The sequence below is a fragment of the Barbatula barbatula genome, assembly GCF_947034865.1.
Source record: "Barbatula barbatula genome assembly, chromosome: 9".
Lineage (NCBI taxonomy): Eukaryota > Metazoa > Chordata > Actinopteri > Cypriniformes > Nemacheilidae > Barbatula > Barbatula barbatula.
The window spans coordinates 5,083,866-5,102,288 of record NC_136772.1 but is presented as its reverse complement, the minus strand read 5'-3'; the positions used below and the strand labels follow the sequence as shown (position 1 = coordinate 5,102,288).

The 18,423-nt window shown below is 39.1% G+C and overlaps 1 protein-coding gene across 2 annotated transcripts in view; it reads right to left on the bottom strand.

Annotated features, from left to right (window-relative positions):
* Positions 1-18,423, bottom strand: part of erbb4b (erb-b2 receptor tyrosine kinase 4b) — a gene marked incomplete at both ends in the record, with an annotated part of 235,030 nt that overhangs the window by 110,913 nt on the left and 105,694 nt on the right. For both annotated transcript variants that reach the window (XM_079465171.1, XM_079465170.1), the window contains one exon: positions 15,810-15,961. In XM_079465171.1, the coding sequence (XP_079321297.1) occupies positions 15,810-15,961 (152 nt within the window). The remainder of the gene's footprint in view (positions 1-15,809; positions 15,962-18,423) is intronic.

The window sequence follows — 18,423 nt, the reverse complement described above, 5'->3', positions numbered from 1 at the left end:
AAGTGCCGGTGAGCACGGGAGGTGTTGATGATGTGTGTGAGTAAAGGTGTGAGTGTGCTGGAACCGTTAGAAGATGAACCGTGGCTAAACTTGCCTGTCCAGTATTTAGAATTTAGACTTGGATACCAAGCTCAACCACTAGATGTCAGTGTACCAGTGTACGGTTTGTTTAAATGCCACAAAACCACAGGACCCATTCAACAAATCATTTATGTAAAACAATTATTATACAGTAAATATGAACATAAATTAAATTAAATATAAATAGTTATATTATCAGACACTAGCCAAAAACAAACCAGAAATTAACTGGGGGTCAGGCGCGCACACGTCTGATGAAATGGTCTATACAACATCTGTCGGTTGTTTTAACAGCAAATGGGAGTTTAAAGGACAAATGCCTTTAAGGTCAAAGCCATCTTTTCTACCATCTGTTGCAACCAACGTTTCCCCAATGACCAATAAGGATTAATCCACTTTTTCCTCATGTGTGTTTTCTCAAGACCTTTGCCATCTGAACCTGTGATACAAACAAAGCAATGGCATGTTCCCCCCCACCATCAATAACTTGTTTTTTTTTTAATATCCTACTGTGTGCATTGCATTCGGTCCTCAAGCCCTAGACTTTCCACCTATTTTCAATCTGCTTACATCACTGGTAATGGAAGTTCTGTATAATGACTTTTGCTATTAAACAAGCCGTGCACATACTAACCAAAATCTGAGAAGGGTAGAGAATTGAGAGTAGCTACAGATTTTGCTGTAGTTTAAAACTTGAATTTCAAAATTGTTGTTTTGTGGATTGATTTGTTGGCTTTTTATATGCTCTCAAAGGAAAGATGTTGCCTATGTGGATGGCTGATGATCTGAAAGCTCATTAGCCTGACCTCTCTGGGTGTTTTTCTAAGCCAATATTTACCACTCCTGAAGTGTTTTTCAGATAGCGAATCAAATCATACTGAGCTTTTGGCAATCTTGCTTGTTAGCTCCACTGTGCACACTACCGGGCAGTTATCCTTATGCCTTCACAGAAAAGCTCAGTTTAATGGATGCTGTAGTGATATAAGCTACAGTGGTAATGTCGATGGTTTTTTTATATAATAAATTCAAAAGAGAAGAAAAGATTTATTTATTTTCTCTCTTTAGCTCTTGAGCATTGACAACTGGGAGAACGCCCAGAATTTACAATAGACTTCCCTGAAGAAAACTGAACTACCCACAAAGCTGTTCATTTGAATTTGTGTAAAATTAACAAAATGTTTGACTTAATGAAGAACTTCTTTCAACTGCAAATTTTATACTGATTATTTATCTAAAAAACAAAGCAGAATTTACGTCTTGTGAATATCCATATCTAGTCTAGTTTCTTCAAGGTGCCTCAAACCAAGATCTGACACCAGTAAACGCCAAACAACCAAATCTACCCATGAATTCTCAAAAGCACTCACTGCGAACATGACTTTTTATTTCCACACCGGAAAACATGTGCCTTTACTTGCACACATTCATACAAGTTGTGGGTAGTCAGTGGGAAGTCACCTGAGGCTGAGCTTGACCATACATGTACTTGAGAAATAAACTGGACCCCAGGAGCCAGTTTGCTATCTGCACACCTACAGCAGCCTTCACATACAGTAGACCGCCTTTTACACTTGCAATCTTTAATTCAATGGGCGTGTTTTCATCTTACAAAGGGTAAATGTGCTCTTCGTATTGATCAGAGCACCTGGAAGGACACAACGTGTCTAACTCTGTCTATTGATGTTTTGCTTGTGATGTGGATTCAGTCACTAAAGGCGGTTTGGTAAGACAGAACTGATATAAAAGAAAGAAAAATGGGGTTTATCAACTATCGCAATGCATTATTAACACTAAACAAGATTCTTATTTTTGTATTTTTGTCTGAAGAGAGCACACACTTGTTTCGTTTCCCGTTTGTTTGTCTATAACACACTAGAAATGTGTTCATTTAAACTCACTTAATACTGGATGTCATCTAGCATAATTATTAAAACAATGATGTATTTAAATTATAAAATAATAATTCACTTTATATTTTACTCTCTCGTGTTAATTTAAGTTAATAAATCGCAGGAAACACAAACACTGATACAAATGTACCATTGAGAAAGTCTCTAAACATGTCTGCCAAAATCATAAATGTGATCAATTATGAATTAATGAATCTATGTCCAGAATATTTTAACTTTCAAAAGGTACACATTTTTGATTTATTACTACACAAATTTTCCATACAAACGTACGATTTGTGCCTTACATCTCAGGGGAATGTTTCAGGACCCGTAGTGAGCAAAGTCAACCTCTCTATTTAAACTGTGTGCTCACCGTCCCCCTGCAGGCAAATTTATGAGCTTTCCCGAGAAAAAGGCCTCCCGGCCAGGTAATAAATTCAAACCTGCATCCTCTCAGAGGTCTGAGGCATTATCATTAAATTTTCTAAAGGTTGCAATGCTGTCAGAACACCGTCCAGCCACATTTTGATTTACAGGCAACTTCAGTCTCCCTGGAAATAAGCGGCTTTTCAAACGAGCATTACTCACGTAGTCGCTTCACGCTCTCCCTCGCACTTTTCATATTATTTGAATTTGACGACTCGTGAACAAAAGAAGAAAGAGCACGAGCAATTTGCTTTTCATTGCAACTCGTGCCTAAAACTATACAAAACGTCTATAATTACCCAGCGCCGACTGTATTTATGAAAGATGAAGTCCTAACAGTGGTGCAGGGAGGAGCCGGCACGATTTAACAATGCTTTAATTTCACTGTAAAGGCCTGTAATTACACAACTGCTCCTTATTTCTCCATGTTTTTCTTTCTTTTTGGTTCTGTCTCTCCCTGCGTCACTGTCCCTTCGTTGGCTCTGTCGGCGACGGTTTACCCCTCTTATCTTCGCTGCTGTCAGGGTGAAAGATATTAGCGCTTTAAAACAGCATCATTAGCTGATGAGCAATTAAATTAGTCTGTCGCCTCTATTTAAGGGAAGAGCTGAGGACAGCGTCTTAATCTGCCCTCCCTTCCCAGCGAGGCAACCTTTGTTTTAAAACAGTACAATGAAAGGGGACGGATCTCATATTGAGCTCTTTTAGACGCCGAGGTGGCACAAATACTTCAGCGGTGCTTCTGGGAGCTGAATATATTGGTGGCCCGCTCCGTCCTAATTATTACCCTGTTCATTAGCCCAGGTGCCGCGCCGCTGCCTCCTACTTCACAAATCCGACAGTATGAGAAACACAAACAACTTCAGATGATTAGACTTACTCGCAAGAAAAGACAATGGATTACATTCTCTTATACGTTTTAGGCTTTGTCTACACACTTATGCAAACTGTACCAATGTCTCTACTTAAACTTTTAATGAATCATTTTAGCCCCAGGTGTATTATAGGTTTTTATAGCGTTATATAAATTTGAATATGTAGCTTATAAGAGACAATCTTTCTCAATCTTTTCTTTCTTTGCGTAGGGTGCATCGCTGTGGCCTCCAAATAAATACTTAAAACCTTAAACTAGAGTTTTAATTCAACCAAAAACATATTCAGTTATACAATGCTGTAACATCAGTTGTTTTGGTTGGTGGTGTTATTTTTCTAATATTTGAATGCATAATATTTTTGATTAATGTATTTATTTCATAAAATGCCACAAAACCTGTGGTCCCACTGGATCCATCTTGGGACCCCCAGGGGGCCACAGCCCCAGTTTGAGAACCACTTTTTCCTGGAAATTTACAGGGATAGTTTACATAATTAGGTAAATTCTGTCATCATTTCCATGATGGGTAAATGATCACAGGATTTTCATCTTTATTTAATTAACACAGCATGTAGGAATTTATAGTCTGTCTGACATTTGACCTGTGTTTTGACTTGCATAACCTTATACGTTTTGCTTATAGTCAATGTTTTCTTGTATGAAAATTTAAAAAGTGCTACATAAATAAAGCTGACTTGACTTGACCTTTCCCTTTATATTGAATACGGTTGATGTTGAGTGGAAACTGAATTTCCATATTTTGTGATTCATATTTTCTTAATAAATCATTACTAGTGGTCACCCATGTTTCCCTGCGGGTTTTGCAAATATGTCACCAATGAAAAATAAAATTAAAAAGAGCTTGTCAACTTTAATTTTAATCGATTAAAAAATAGTGGGGGAGTTTCCAATTATGGATTGTTATTATAAGACTTTTATAGAGCTCTTTTTTAATTCATAAAAAAAATCTTGAGGACATTTTTATGAATACTTCAACCATACACAACTGCATTTAAGTTTAGAAGTTAATGTTCACATACCTTTGGCCGTGTAGTGTAAATGCCAACAAAATCTAGCAAATCTAGTTATACACCGTGTCTCATGCTTGAAGAACATTTCTAGAAGCGAAACTCAAAGCTGGTTGGACCACAGCGAACTTTCAATGTGTTTAGCACGCACATGCTGAGATACAAGGACTTAGAGAAATTGCCCAGGCAGAGCTTGTGCTTTTTGGTGAACTTGATTAATGGCTGCGCTAGTCCCTAGTTAAACCCGTAATTATAGCCCGACAATTGAATTTCAGGGGGTTTCTGCAGAGAGGGAAAGGGTAACAGAAAAGGAAATGTGCGGTGCGAATGTTGTTCTCTTATTAAGCTGCGTCAACACACAGGAGGCAAATACTGCACATGCTAAAGCCTCAGGATTAAAAGAGACAGAATCAAAGAAATAAAGAAGAGGGAAGAGTGAAAAATGAGAACCAAGAAATGAGGAGCGAAGAAGAAATGGGAAAGATACAGATTGAAATGAAAGCAAAAGAGAAACATAATAATGTTAAAGAGAGAGAAATATATATTCATAAGCGTAAACTTGAAAGCTGAAGATGAGTTATGAGCGTGTTGAGTGTCTCATGTACAAGCAGATGGGATTCAAGGGTTTCTAGGGAGTTTATGACGATGTCTTAATTTGTTTTAGAAGAGTTCATTTGGCCGGCAGGGGTCAGTGACTGTGCCCGGTTCCTTGGAGGGCGATCTCACCTTGCCCCATGGCCTTTCCTCAGTCATTATTTTCAGCTACACGAGAAATTAGCCGTGGGCTAATCAACATTCAGCTCTTCGGAGTGTGTTATTACACAGCAATTGATGGATGGTACAATTACACCCAATGTCACTTGGCTAAATGGATATGTAATTCTAATGAGTTCGTATTTAAACAGCCACTAGATATTGTGTGGAAATGGAAGACGGCTCGGGAAACGGTAAACAGAGTGGACAACGCAAAGACATTCGTTTACAAAACTGATTATGCTGACATGGCGTCGGACCAGAATAAATCACATTTTAATCTCTCTAATGAACATCTCTTAAAAAGCAGGTGTGTCCTTGATTTAAAAACAGACCTTTTCTTGCACGCCCCCTCGTGCGATTCATTTCCTTCACCTCGGGACAAGGTCACAAGGACAAACATCGACCTATCCTCATTATAGTCAAGTGGCACAAAAGCCCACCCCTCGCGCTCAAGGACCCCCGCCATAATAGAAACAAAGGACGGGGGCTAGCGCCGGCCTAGCTAGAATGCCACAAAACAAGATGGATTCCCACCAAGCCCGGCGTCTGCCGTCTCTCTGTCACACGCAAATACACACCCACAGACGCCTGTCTGACTGTCAGCCTCTCTGCGGAGAGCCGGCGTGGACGGGCGGCTCAGACGGTACTATCAAGCGTCAGAGCGTGTCCCAGCTGTTCAGCCCTTTTTCTGCAGGTATTAGTCATCATTTCCATTGTTTACACATTCTGTCCTTTCTCTAAAAGTCTGTCCTCAGGGCCTCCTTCCACAGCTAGCTGCTTCGTCTTGACTGCTATAAAAACAGTGACTTTAAAATGGTCAACAGAGGACATTCGTTCTTGTTTTATAACCACGAAAATAAAAAACAGTTTTGTTTTCGTAAGCATCTCAAAACAGTGTTTTGAGTAAACGGTATATATTTGAATACAGCTTACACAAATATCATTCAAATCAACCCTATACATTATTTGGTATGCTATTGATCTTTTTTGCATGATTCATCAATGTAAAAAATGTCTGTAAGACAAGTATAGGGACCAATTCTCACTTTTAACTAGTTGCTTGTTTGAATGTCCATTATTAGCATATTGGTTGTTTATTAGTACTTATAAAGCACATATTCTACATGACCACATTCTACATCCCTAATTCAAAAGCCTACCTAAACCTAACAACTACCTAATTTACTATTAATAAAGAAAAAATTAGGGGTTCATTGTGGTAAAAGTTGTAGTTAATGGTTTGTTAGCGAGAATTGGACCTCAAAATAATGTGTGACCAAAATGTCTTTATAATCTGTCATCAAAACGTATGGAACACTTAGATAAAATAGTATGATTTTTTTGTGCACTGAAGGGGTTAAGATTCAAGGGATAGTTCAGTCAAAAATAAATATGCTGTCAACATTTTCTCACCCTCTTGTCGTTTCAAACTTGTATGACTTTCTTTCTGCAGAACACAAAAGAAGATATTTTGAAGAACGTTGGTAACCGAACAACGGCTTCTATTGTATGGACACACATCCAATGCAAGTCAAATGGGTATCGCCATTGTTCGGTTACGAACATTGAAGAAAGAAAGCAATTTGAAATGACAAGAGGGTGAGTAAATGATGACAGCATATTTATTGTTGGATGAACTATCACTTTTTGCCAAATTGCTATTTGGACCTTGAGTGAATTTACATGGATGATCGAACACCAATTACTTTTGATAATCTGACAACATGCAAGGTCACAAAAACAACTTAAACATGCTGTTTTTCAACTAAAGGTCATGAACACATTAGGCAATTTGGTTTTGAGGGTTGCCATGTTTTCTAATGATCATATTTCTTTATGTAGATGTATTTGTATAGAAATATAATATGCTTATAGTGTCAGGCTACTTCAGTGTTTCTCAAACTTTTTCTGCCATTCCCCACTTTGGAGGTAGGGAAGGGGTCCGAGCCCCACCTGTCCTTAAACGGCAAAAACAAAATGGTAATAAACTTTAGGTCCACTGTCTGTCTTGGTTTTCTCTTCTGGTGCCGAATCTCCAGTTCATTTTTCATTCCATGTCAAAACTTCCAATGTGAAATCATGCAATCTGATGTTGTTTTACGTAAGGCTCCCATCAAAATGTGTATGGTCAAGAAACAAAGGAACTAATAGAGATGGGCACAAAAATGACCAAATTTCCTGGGCTACTTGAAAGTAATGCAACCTGTGCTGCCAAAAGTTAACGTAAATCACAACAATAAAAGTGAGTAACAATGTTTTAAAGCATCATCATGAGTAGTCTGACTTTGTTCGGGTAAAACTACATCTCAGAATCCAATCAATTCCCAATTTTCCTTTTTTGCCCAATGAATGTTCCTCTTCACTCTAAAATACATCATACTGCAGTAAAATGTGGTGGGAATGAGGTTCCTGATTTTAAAGCCATGGGCTACAGTTTAGCATCCACCAAGCAAAAATACGAAGGACATTACAAACTAAAGCAAAGTAAGAGAGAAGAGGAGGGAAAGAGTGCACTAACAGAAGGGCACGGTACTTCCACTGTGCCAGGTTCTGAGCTACTTACATTACAAACATGATTGATGGATAACCTTTACCACACTAAACAGTAAGCACACACTTTCATACTCGAAACTTCAAGCTGGGAATCTGTAGTTTAGACACACACTGTTGAATTACCCCGGAGAGCCCGCTAAAAGCTGTCTCATATCATGAATGAATTCTTTTAAATGAGAAGTGTGAGATTGGCAGATATCTCCACTTAATTCCAGATGGCTTTGTTATCTGGGAGCAGACGTTAATAAAGTGTGTTCAGTCATTGTTAGGTATGTTGAGGCCGACACAGCCCACGCTGAGATTCTGAAGTGTGTCTGCTTTTGTTAAAATTGATTTCATTTAGTGCGTGATGGTCTTCTCTCAGATTCACCTTCTCACTACGGAGAACGGCAGGCAGATAGGACGACGAGCCGGCTGGTGTAAGTGCCACCCCGGACGGACTATTGTGTCTTCCCGGCTGCGCTTCCCTTCGTGGTCTTTTATTCGACGACCACTGTTCTGTTGAGATAAGAACCCAAAGGTTCTGTCTTTTGTCTGGTTTTTCTCTCTTTCTCTCGGGCTTGTTTTATCTGTCTGGCGCGCTCTTCTCTGGGATTGGTGAGCGTATGTGAGAGACTCGGAGAGCTTGTCAGGTTGTGCGCTCTGCTGTGGTGGCTGTAAGACATCTCAGTTAACACAGAGGAAGTTTCCAGCGCGCAAAGGGGCTTGTCACCTTTACAACATGCCCCCAGGCTGCTGAAAGTCACCTTGCTTTTGGGTACGTGAGAAAGTAGTGGTGCTTGTAATAGTGGAGAACAGGGCTACTTGTCACACATTTCTTAGGGTAGGTTGGTTTCAAAGAGATCCTTTAAAGTTTTGGCTACACAAATTCATTGAATATACATAATTGTTTGTAATGACGTAACTGCTGGGACTGTTGTCGCCCTATATGGGGTAAGTTGTCACAATGGAGGCTTTCATCAAATGGCCTAATATTGGCTGTCAGTATAAATTTGAACAGGTAAACGAAATAATCATTAAACAAGTAAAAAGTAAAATACAAAAATATTTATCACTGTGCGGTGTTCACGTCTATGAGTCCCTTTTTTTGTTTTAACTAAAAAATTATTGAATTCATTGTTGAATTTAGATTACTTCAAGAATTTCTGTCATATTACAGATACATGTGAGTTCATAAAAATAACTTTGATTTAAATGTTGGAAGATAAAACAAGTAAAAAATTGAATACAAAGATTTTAATCTTTTTGCAGTGTTCCAGTCTATGAGACACGTTTTTAGTTTGATCTTTTGTGATGATGTAACCCAACAGCTGGGACTGTTGTTACACTATACAATGGATACTTTCATTAAACGCCCTAATATGGTTATCGATACAAATTTAAACAGGTGAACAAAATAATGATAAAACAAGTAAAAAGTACAATACATAAATATGAATCCCTCTGCATAATTTTCTATTATATTACAGATTTTTGCTATTTATATTTTTGCTTGTAATAGGGATAAGCTAGTGTGGGTCCACTAGACCCATGAACATTGGTTGAGTAATAAAAACATGATTACCTACTGTGCAATGGTTAAATAAAATATGAATTAATAAAAATACTTTTTATATCAAATGATATATATTAAATATGTGTATTAATGTATCAAATGTCCATGAAGATTAACCAGTCACTAAAAATGTACATTCGCTCAGTAGTTGAAACTTGCCAGAATGTATTACAAAAACAGTTGTGCAATTTGACTTTTACTGTACCTCAAGTCCACACTTACTGACATATAGCTCTGAATTCAACAATTGAACATCAGTTGCAGGACATCCCTCCCTGCCTGAGGGAAGAAGGATGTTAGAGGTGAAAAAACAAACACAAACAAACATGCCAGGAAAATAAAAAGATGTCAAGCTGTCAAAGGGAGTGCAAGCATTTATGGAGATGGTTATTGATTGTAAATCTGGCAGTGCTGACATGGGACACGCTGCTTGTGATGTTTATTAAATAAAACCAGCTAACAGCTCAAGCAGCAGCGATGTACAGACACAAAGGCACGGACAAAGATCCTGGAGAGCCTCAGAATGAAAAACCAGGTCAAATGCTCAAACAAGCCTAAACTGCCTATCTGTTACAAATACTTAGACAAGAAATGATTAAATGAAACCAGGACTATATTGCCAGTTAAATTCATACAGTTATCTACAATCTTTGATTTCGGCAGAAGTAACATGTCACCAACGGACCAAAACAAAACATGCAAGTAGGAAAGCCTATTATTTTGTAGTAGAACTATTTATAGTATTAATAAAAGTATTAATAATCCAAGCATTCCCCAGCACCTTCCTTTTGACAAATCATGAGGACTAGAGGGAAATTACACTTTTAATAAATATATTCTACTGCAAACTCTATTAATAAGCATAACATCACAACAATCATCCACGTTTATATTTGTTATGAAAACTGAATTTCATCTTTGTTGCGGATAATGTTGTGTTTTGTTAGGGTGAGCTTGTTGTAGTTGCTACGACACATCATCCGTTTGAGTACATGTTTGGACAGGTAGGTGTGGTCGAGACAAACCGTGGAATGATGGATCTGATTGTAATGAAGATGTCCATCAGGGCTTGTAGCATCATTAGTGTGCGCCGTGAGAGAAGGATGCCTCCTAACTACATATCATGCATCTTCCTGACAACAGAAGCACAGCGCGTGAACTTCAGCAGGTCTCGCTAAACACTGACCCCGCCATTATTAAGCACATGACCTGCAGCGTTTTAGCAGAGAACTCATGCCCCTGAGGTCAAGCACATCGCCCCCTAATGCACGAATGCATGAACTACAGCTAAGATTAATGGACAGGTTTTTCAAACACTTTTTTATCACGTTCAAACTGCACAAATGTTACCTAATTTTTTTAACCACAATAAGTATAGATTCTTTGTACATACTCGGCTCTCGCCTGATACAAGGACATATAACTGGCAGTCATCCACAAAACAGCTCTAAACCTGCTGACAAACAGTTACAGATCCTCCCACACACATCCAAACAACCTCTATAGAAAACAAAATACTAAAATGCAGCGCTTAGGTTGCTTGCATTGTTACCCTTCCCTGTGTCTCACCACATCTCTTCAAGTTCAAAAACTCTTCGTCTCCCGAGGTTCTGTCTCTCTGACAGAGCTGGATGACACTCGTCATTACGAGGAGTGAGACACCCCTGATGGCAACACTGCCTCGTGCGCCGTGCCTCTGTGAATATGAACCTGTGCTGACATTCGCCGCAGGCAGGAAAAGTGAGGAGATGCTCGAAAGGTCCACGAGCCGAGAATAATGTCTCTTGTTTCTCCTTCTTTCTGGCTTGTGTGGGAGTGTTTGTCTTTTCTCCAAGACTACATTAACCTGTGTGCATAAACATGAGGTAAAGCAAACCTGCAGGAACAAAATATATGTGGATTTTCTGTATGGTACCTTGATTTTTGCATAAAGCCGTTTTATAATCTGAGACTAAGCCACGACATTAACTGCTGTAACAAAAAGCAAACACTGATGCATTTTTATGTCTTAACGGAAGACAACATGTAAACATTTACTATGCTGTGCGGGTAATTGTTTGGTGGTGTGTAAGTGTTTGCGTATTGTTGTGAAGATCCCATCAAATTTTTTAAACAGTTTATGCAGAAATCCAAGAAAATGCAAATCGTTCATTGCCTGCAACTCTAGCATCCAAGACAAATCTGCCAAAATTCACACAAAGTGCATGAAATTCTCCATCACCCACACGTTTTTCTCTCCTCCCCTTTTAGGCCTGTCTTCGTGTCATATTAAAGTGATGGAAATGAACTTGAGAGTTTGCTAATTGGGAATGTCACTCCCATCCAGGCAGCGCTGACAGACATGGACTCCCAAACAGTTCATCCATCTTCATTAATATTGGAGGCCGCTGCAATGGCGTCTCTCAGATCACAGCTGATGTAACGCGGCATGCGTGAAGCGATCAGCCCTGGAAAAACGCTGCCATTACAGGGACCTTCTTAAAACAGATTTATTACAGAATGACCAAAATGCACATTGATGGTCCAATGATTACGAATAAAAAAACTGGGTTCTGTGAATGTGCTTCTAGGTTTGTGAGATGGCACCTTCTATGAGCAGGAAACAGATGATGCTGAATTTCTGTTCTAGGTTACTTCAAGTGTTTATAAAACTGGACTGCTGACAAAACGACAATTTGGAATAGTCTCTTAAAGGTGAAGTTCATCCAAAAATGAAAATTCTGTAATCAGACCTCGTGTCATTGTATCTAACCTTTGACTTCCTTCCTTCCGCAGAACACAAAAGAAGATATTTTGAAGAAAGTTATTAACCGAACAGCGGTGGCACCCATTGACTTCTGTTGTATGGACACAAAACCAATGCAAGTGAACGGCTGCCATTGCTGTTCAGACACCAACATTTTTTTAAATATCTTCTCTTGTGTTCTGCGGAAGAAAGAAAGTCATACAGGTTTGAAAGGACAAGAGGGTGAGTAAAAGATGATAGAATGTTCATTTTTGGGTGAACTATCACTTTAATTTGTTTCGTGGCTGTATGTCTAATAATTCATAAAACAAACAACAATGAGATTAGTGCCAGCTTGAACAACAAAATGGGACATCAAAGTGTAAAGCACCATGTTTGTGAAAAGTGCCAGGAGTCATCATGGGCGTAACACCTTGAAGGCCTCATGCAGAAGGTTAATAGACTGCTTAAAGGTATGGTAAGAACCTTCCCCCACCCTACAATTGTTCTCTGTTTGAAAGCTGAGTGCTGTCACTTGTAACAGACCTGCTAGTTTAGTCCTCACCACGCTTATTAACTTCTATTTGACTTCTGCTCTCTGTTATCCGCTAGGTTCAATTTGGGGTTATAGACACAAATTCCATTACAACCCCCTTACAACTAACATGCTGTCTACATAGGCGGTATTCAAATCCATTATAGAGTACAGTATGTAGAGTGTGAAAATCTGTAAGAATACTGCCTTAGAAATAAGCAGCCTATACGATTCACCGGGATTTGGACCTGCCACATGCAAACACTTTACACAACAATGATTTATTTCTGTTTAAATACTATTCTCTTAAAGTTTATGAAGGTAAAATGCAGCTCATCTTCATAAAAATGAGCCGCATATTGTCAAGGTTAAACACAGAATCAAATATTCACTTCCCACACAGCAACGGTGGCTTGAACAAAACTTGCCAGGAAAGCGATCCTAAACTGGTGTCTGTTCCAAGGTAAGACTTATTAAAATCAATAAGGAGAGTCAGAAAACAGACTATTTTTATATAAAGTGGGGGGGGGAATGTTTCTGACAGCAATCACCTTCTAAACTCAAATGTGCACATAAAAACTCTAGTGCAGAATTTATAACTTAGCGTAGTGTAGAATAAACAAGTACACACTTCTAAACATTGGTGTGTTGCATTGGTATAGATCACCTAACTGGAAGTTAAAAGTGAAACATTTTATATCAATAAATATTTGTTTATTTACAAGAAAATGTGCAAAGATGTCCACAATCTTTTAATAACAAATTATATAACCTGTATATAACTAAACCGTCAAAATGTCAGGTGAAGTATGGTGTCACTTTAGCCAAAATACAGCAGTGCTGTGATGTAAGGAGATCAAAATCTAAATATTATTCCAGGAACATTGTCTCTGTTTGGAGGACCAAAACTAACTGACTAAACAGGACAATAAGAGGGAAAAAGAAAGACCATCCATGAGAAGGAGACAGGGTGGTATTAAAAAGAGAAAGAATGTGTTTGGTCCCAATCAAGCAAGGGCTCCATGGCAACACCGTATCTGGTAATATGTCCAATCAGACCTCAGACTCTAAGCACTCGGCAGCATCTAATCTTCACCTTAATGTCATGCTGCCTTGTGGAAATATTTATGCTTTATTTGGAAATGATAAACGTTTATTAACTCTATATAGGCTCATTAAATCCTGAACTAAGCATATAATGCATTTTATGAGGATGGAAGGCTGAAAGCTGGCCCAATCAAAGACAGCAGATTATTGTAAGAGGATGTCGTCTCCCACCATACCGCCGTTTCTCACACGGACCGGACCATGTCGGAATGAAATCTTTGGGATGCCTTCCCACCTTTGCTTCGTGGGAGAAAGGTGTAAATTGTATAAGGGTGGAATTACAGTTATTTATCACATGGTGGGTTTAATTCATCAGCCCTGAAGGCATGGGAAGATGAACTCTGTTTACCACTGAAGCTATTCTGGCTGTTTTGGAAGCAGCCATCAGTCTCCGGCTATCTTTAAAAAGAAAGCATCAGTTTCAATCACCCGAGAGACGGCAAGTCAAGCGCTGAAAAGATTTCTCCTCTCCTTCTTCTCATCTCTTCAAGGTGAAGTTTGTCCCTGCTGACGTGTCAACCCTGGGGGAACGTGTTATTAATGTTTTAAAATAATACCGAAAATACACGCTTGGCTCCGCCCCCTTCCCCTCTGCTGTTGTTCCCAATTAACATCTTCAATTAACCTTTGCAACTGGGTGCCCCTAGACACAAAAAGACCTTGATGGCCCACAAAGATGGCAGCCATTTTCGAAACCTTAAAGCATCTCCCCTCAAGCAATATTTTGCTTTACGTCTGCGATCCCCTATGGTGTGAAGAAATAAACATGCGCTAGAATTGTTTTAAGATTGATGTCTCAGCACAGAGTGTGTTCTTCCCCCTAACCATCATCATGTTGGGGCCGAGGAAGTAATATGACTCGGTTTATCTGCAAAGATACTTTGATACCAGCATTCGTATTGGCCAATTACCTCTGAGGGAAGCCAACGGTTACTTGGACTTCTGCTGAACTGCAGGGAAGGCGTTGTGTGTTTCTTGATACGATAAGACTGTCACAGGTTACGGCGCATCCAAAATCCAATTATCAATGCAGAAACCCCAAGCTGAATTTTAACAACCTGTGAGGACGTCAATGGAAGGGTCGGACAACTAGAAAACTCATACAACTCATACAACAATTGTCAGTTTAGCCACAATTGAACATTCTTTCATCGTTTACAGTACTTATCCACACATCATTCCGAGTTTCTTTCTTCTGCAGAACACAAAAGAAGATATTTTGAAGAACGTTGGTAACCAAACAACATTAACCCCTATTGACTTGTATTGCATAGACCCCAAATACATTTCTCTGAATATTATCATTTGTGCTACACAGAAATAAGAATGACACGAGGGTGAGAATATGTTAAACGCCTTCTGACTTTTGAGCAAACTATTCCGTTAAGTCTCAGCCCTGTATACCTCATCCCATTCAGCTAAATAATCAGATGAATCCTGAAGCCTATACAGTACTTTTTGTCTCGTACATCGTCAGAAAATATTTCTAGAAAATATGAGACTTAGATTACCATAATGTTTCCAGTTCTTTGAAAAAGCAAGCTTTGCACAATAAAACCTTCCTCTGGAATGCAATGAACAGAAACTGTTCAATGAAGACAAGTGATAGCTGCTAGCTCACAGTCACAAGCAGCCCACTGAGAGCTGTATGCATCTCAGCTAAAATCATAGCCCGTGGGCTCTTCTACATTTCCACTTAAATCAAATCAATTGCAACGGGTTTGAAGTTAGGCAAGGGATGAGCGATAAGCTGCTAGCTGGCGATGTGTTGAGAAGGATCAGACACACAATATGTTCACCTGTCCTGTTCCACAAGAAAAGATCCCTGACCTTTCTTTGACCACCTATTATCCTCATCATGTCACTGGGCACACTGACGAGGACAGGGCTATTGTGATGGAGGGAGTCGAGCTGTGAGGTCAGACACTGTTTCCTATGTCAGCTCATTTTTCTTCTGTCCGGCTCAGATGTAGTGTGGTTTTTCTTTATCTTTTAAGTCTGCTTTTGGATGACATTGCTTTGATATTAATTTGCACACCACACTCGATGGAATCTGCTGGTCCACTTCACCAAAGGGGAATTCTGGTCTCAAACTGAATCTAAACTCTGTAGTGTGAATTGATTGTAAAACTGATTAAGCCATATTGAATCACTCCAAATAGAGTTTTTATACTGACACACGGCTTTCAATGTTCTTGCCAAAGTACTTTTGTAAACCACAGCTTAAAAACCAGCCTTCAGTACACTAAAGAAATGCAAAGCAAATATTCCACTCACCCTGAGGAAGGACAGGTCACGGCTGCGATCGATGCTGGTGATCTCCAGGTTGCCCATCACCACCTCGCAGTTCTCGTAATATTTGCGAAGGGTCCGATACTGCTGGTCCAAGTCTGACAGAGTGCTCAGTTTATTCTCGGTGCCGGTGCATACTGCAGCGAGAGGAAGAAAGAAAGAGAGAAATTACATTCTGATGGTATAAACAACAGATGCACGAACTGTATATCAGACCGGTTGATTCTCCAATCTATCCACCAACGCAGCTCAATCAGGCCTGAAGCCCCAGAAGCCTCTAAGACAGACAAGGGGGCTACAGCCCAGACGGACAACTTGACAAGCAATTAAACAGAACCATGTCTGCTCATCAAATACCTAGCACCAATCAAAGACATCTGCCATCTGTTGCATCAGCTGGCATCGCCTTTGAGCCAAGCGTGTACCCTCCTTCTCACGCCTCGCTGAACCACTGTCACAACATTGCAAGCACATCCTCACCCATCCCGTCCGCCTAAAACTGGCAATGCTGACAAATTTACCTTAAGATTAAGATATTAGTACACATTCACCTTGTGCAGAACACAAATGCAAACAATTTGAAGAACGTTGGAAACCAAACAACAACGCCCTTTTTAACTTTCACTGTACAAACACAAAGACGTTTCTCAAAATATCTTCTTTTGTGTTCAACAGATGAAAGAGTCATATACAGGTTTTGAACGACATGAGGGAGAAAATGATGACAGCATTTTTATGTTGGGGTTACTATCCCTTTGAAAGCGGTAGAAAAACCATATTGCCCTAGTAAAATCGACACACACAGGGTTTTATAGTGAGACACTGAAACTCAGATCTGGTGTTCGGAGCTGGATGTTTTCAATAACCGTTAACATGTATTAGAGCGAGAGAGGGATTGTGAAGGAAGCTTAGTCGTAATAAAGCATTATTGCACCCACGAGGGCACTGTTGTGAAATTATAGGTGAATTGTGGAATATAATCTTGTTAGAGGGGAGGTTCTTACACCCGTTTCTGACAGCTAAAAAGCCCTCCGACATCAGAAGCATGAGCCAAATAACATGTACTGCAGGCTACTCTCTTTACACGCTGTCTGGAGTACAGCCACTAAATCAGATTTTACCACAAGCTTTCCATTTCGCAGAACAGCTAACAATAAATTCAGTCATCATTTACTCACCCTCATCCTTGCTTCTGTGGAACAGAAGTTTAGGCTGAATTTAACAATTGTGAGCAAACTGAGACTATCCATAACAACCTCTTTGTTTTTAGACTGAGATGTATAGCTATGCTAATCCTCAGAAAGAGGGAAAAGGGTGCTCCGTTTCTACCTACGGTCTACACAAAACTATTTTAGATCAAATATTTAATAGCTTTTATATAAAGTATAGGCTAAACATCTTGTAACCTGTTGTGAAATCTGGTCAACTGCTATGAAGTGCTACATTTCCTCCACAATACTCTAGTAAACCTAAAAATATACAGCACACACAACTATTGGGAAAAATAATAAATTGTTAATAAGACCGAATTGTTTTTGATCAATGTGTCCTGGTACTGAAAACACGTAGTAATAATTCACACTACTCACACTTCTTCTGCCATCTTCAAAGATTTGTTTCACTGAACTTGAACTATGGAATAGACTTCGCAGCAAAATGGGTTTGCATATGTGATTTTGCTTTATAACTTGGCAACCAAAAAGGCAAAAAAGTTTCTATATACAGCCACAGACAAAATTACGTTTTCCTGAATTTCCTTTTATAAGTATGTGTTGAGGTAAAAATTATCATTTTTGCGTCATTCTGTGATATACAATATTTATCACAAATTTCAAATAAAAAGATTGTTTGTATGAAAACTAGAGAAACAGCTGAAAATAAAAAAATGATGCTCTGTATCATTTCAGACCTCAAATACTGCAAAGAAAACAAGTTCAAACAAGGTGAGCAATACAACAGTAATATTTCTACATATTTCAGAAAAGTATAGCGATTTTTCTTTTCTGAGAGGATGTTTCTTGTCATGCTGTCAGTGTTTCTCACATTGCTGTTGGATGTCACTCCTGAGGTTTGATTTCGTTGAAATTCAACAGACACTGAACTGGAAGGCCCACAAAACATCTAGAAATGCATATTAAATAAAAAGTCTCTATTTATTTCCTTGGCTGTATTCTTTATACATGCATTCCTCTAGAATGAAACGCAGACTCTGTAGGTTTAACTAATATAACTTAAATACATTCTTACTATGGCATGCTGAATTGGACCTACCACATTTCTAACGCCTTTAATCAAAGAAATAAAATGCTCTCTTTCCTTACTCACTCATAGATGCACAAACAAAACTGTTTATCATCCCCCCATAGTTCTAACTCCTGCCGGCCTTGCATTTGTCAGCGAGGTGTGTATATATATCCGACACGAGCGGAATACATAAAGCATTTTCTTATCACCGGGACAGCAAAAGATTCCTTTTGGACTATGAAGTGAGCCGATGGGAATCTAAACAGCAAAGCCATTTCCTTGAAACACAGGAAGACAAGAAAAATAGAGTGAGAGAATGGGAAGAAGAAACGAATAGTTAATAGGGTTCCAACAC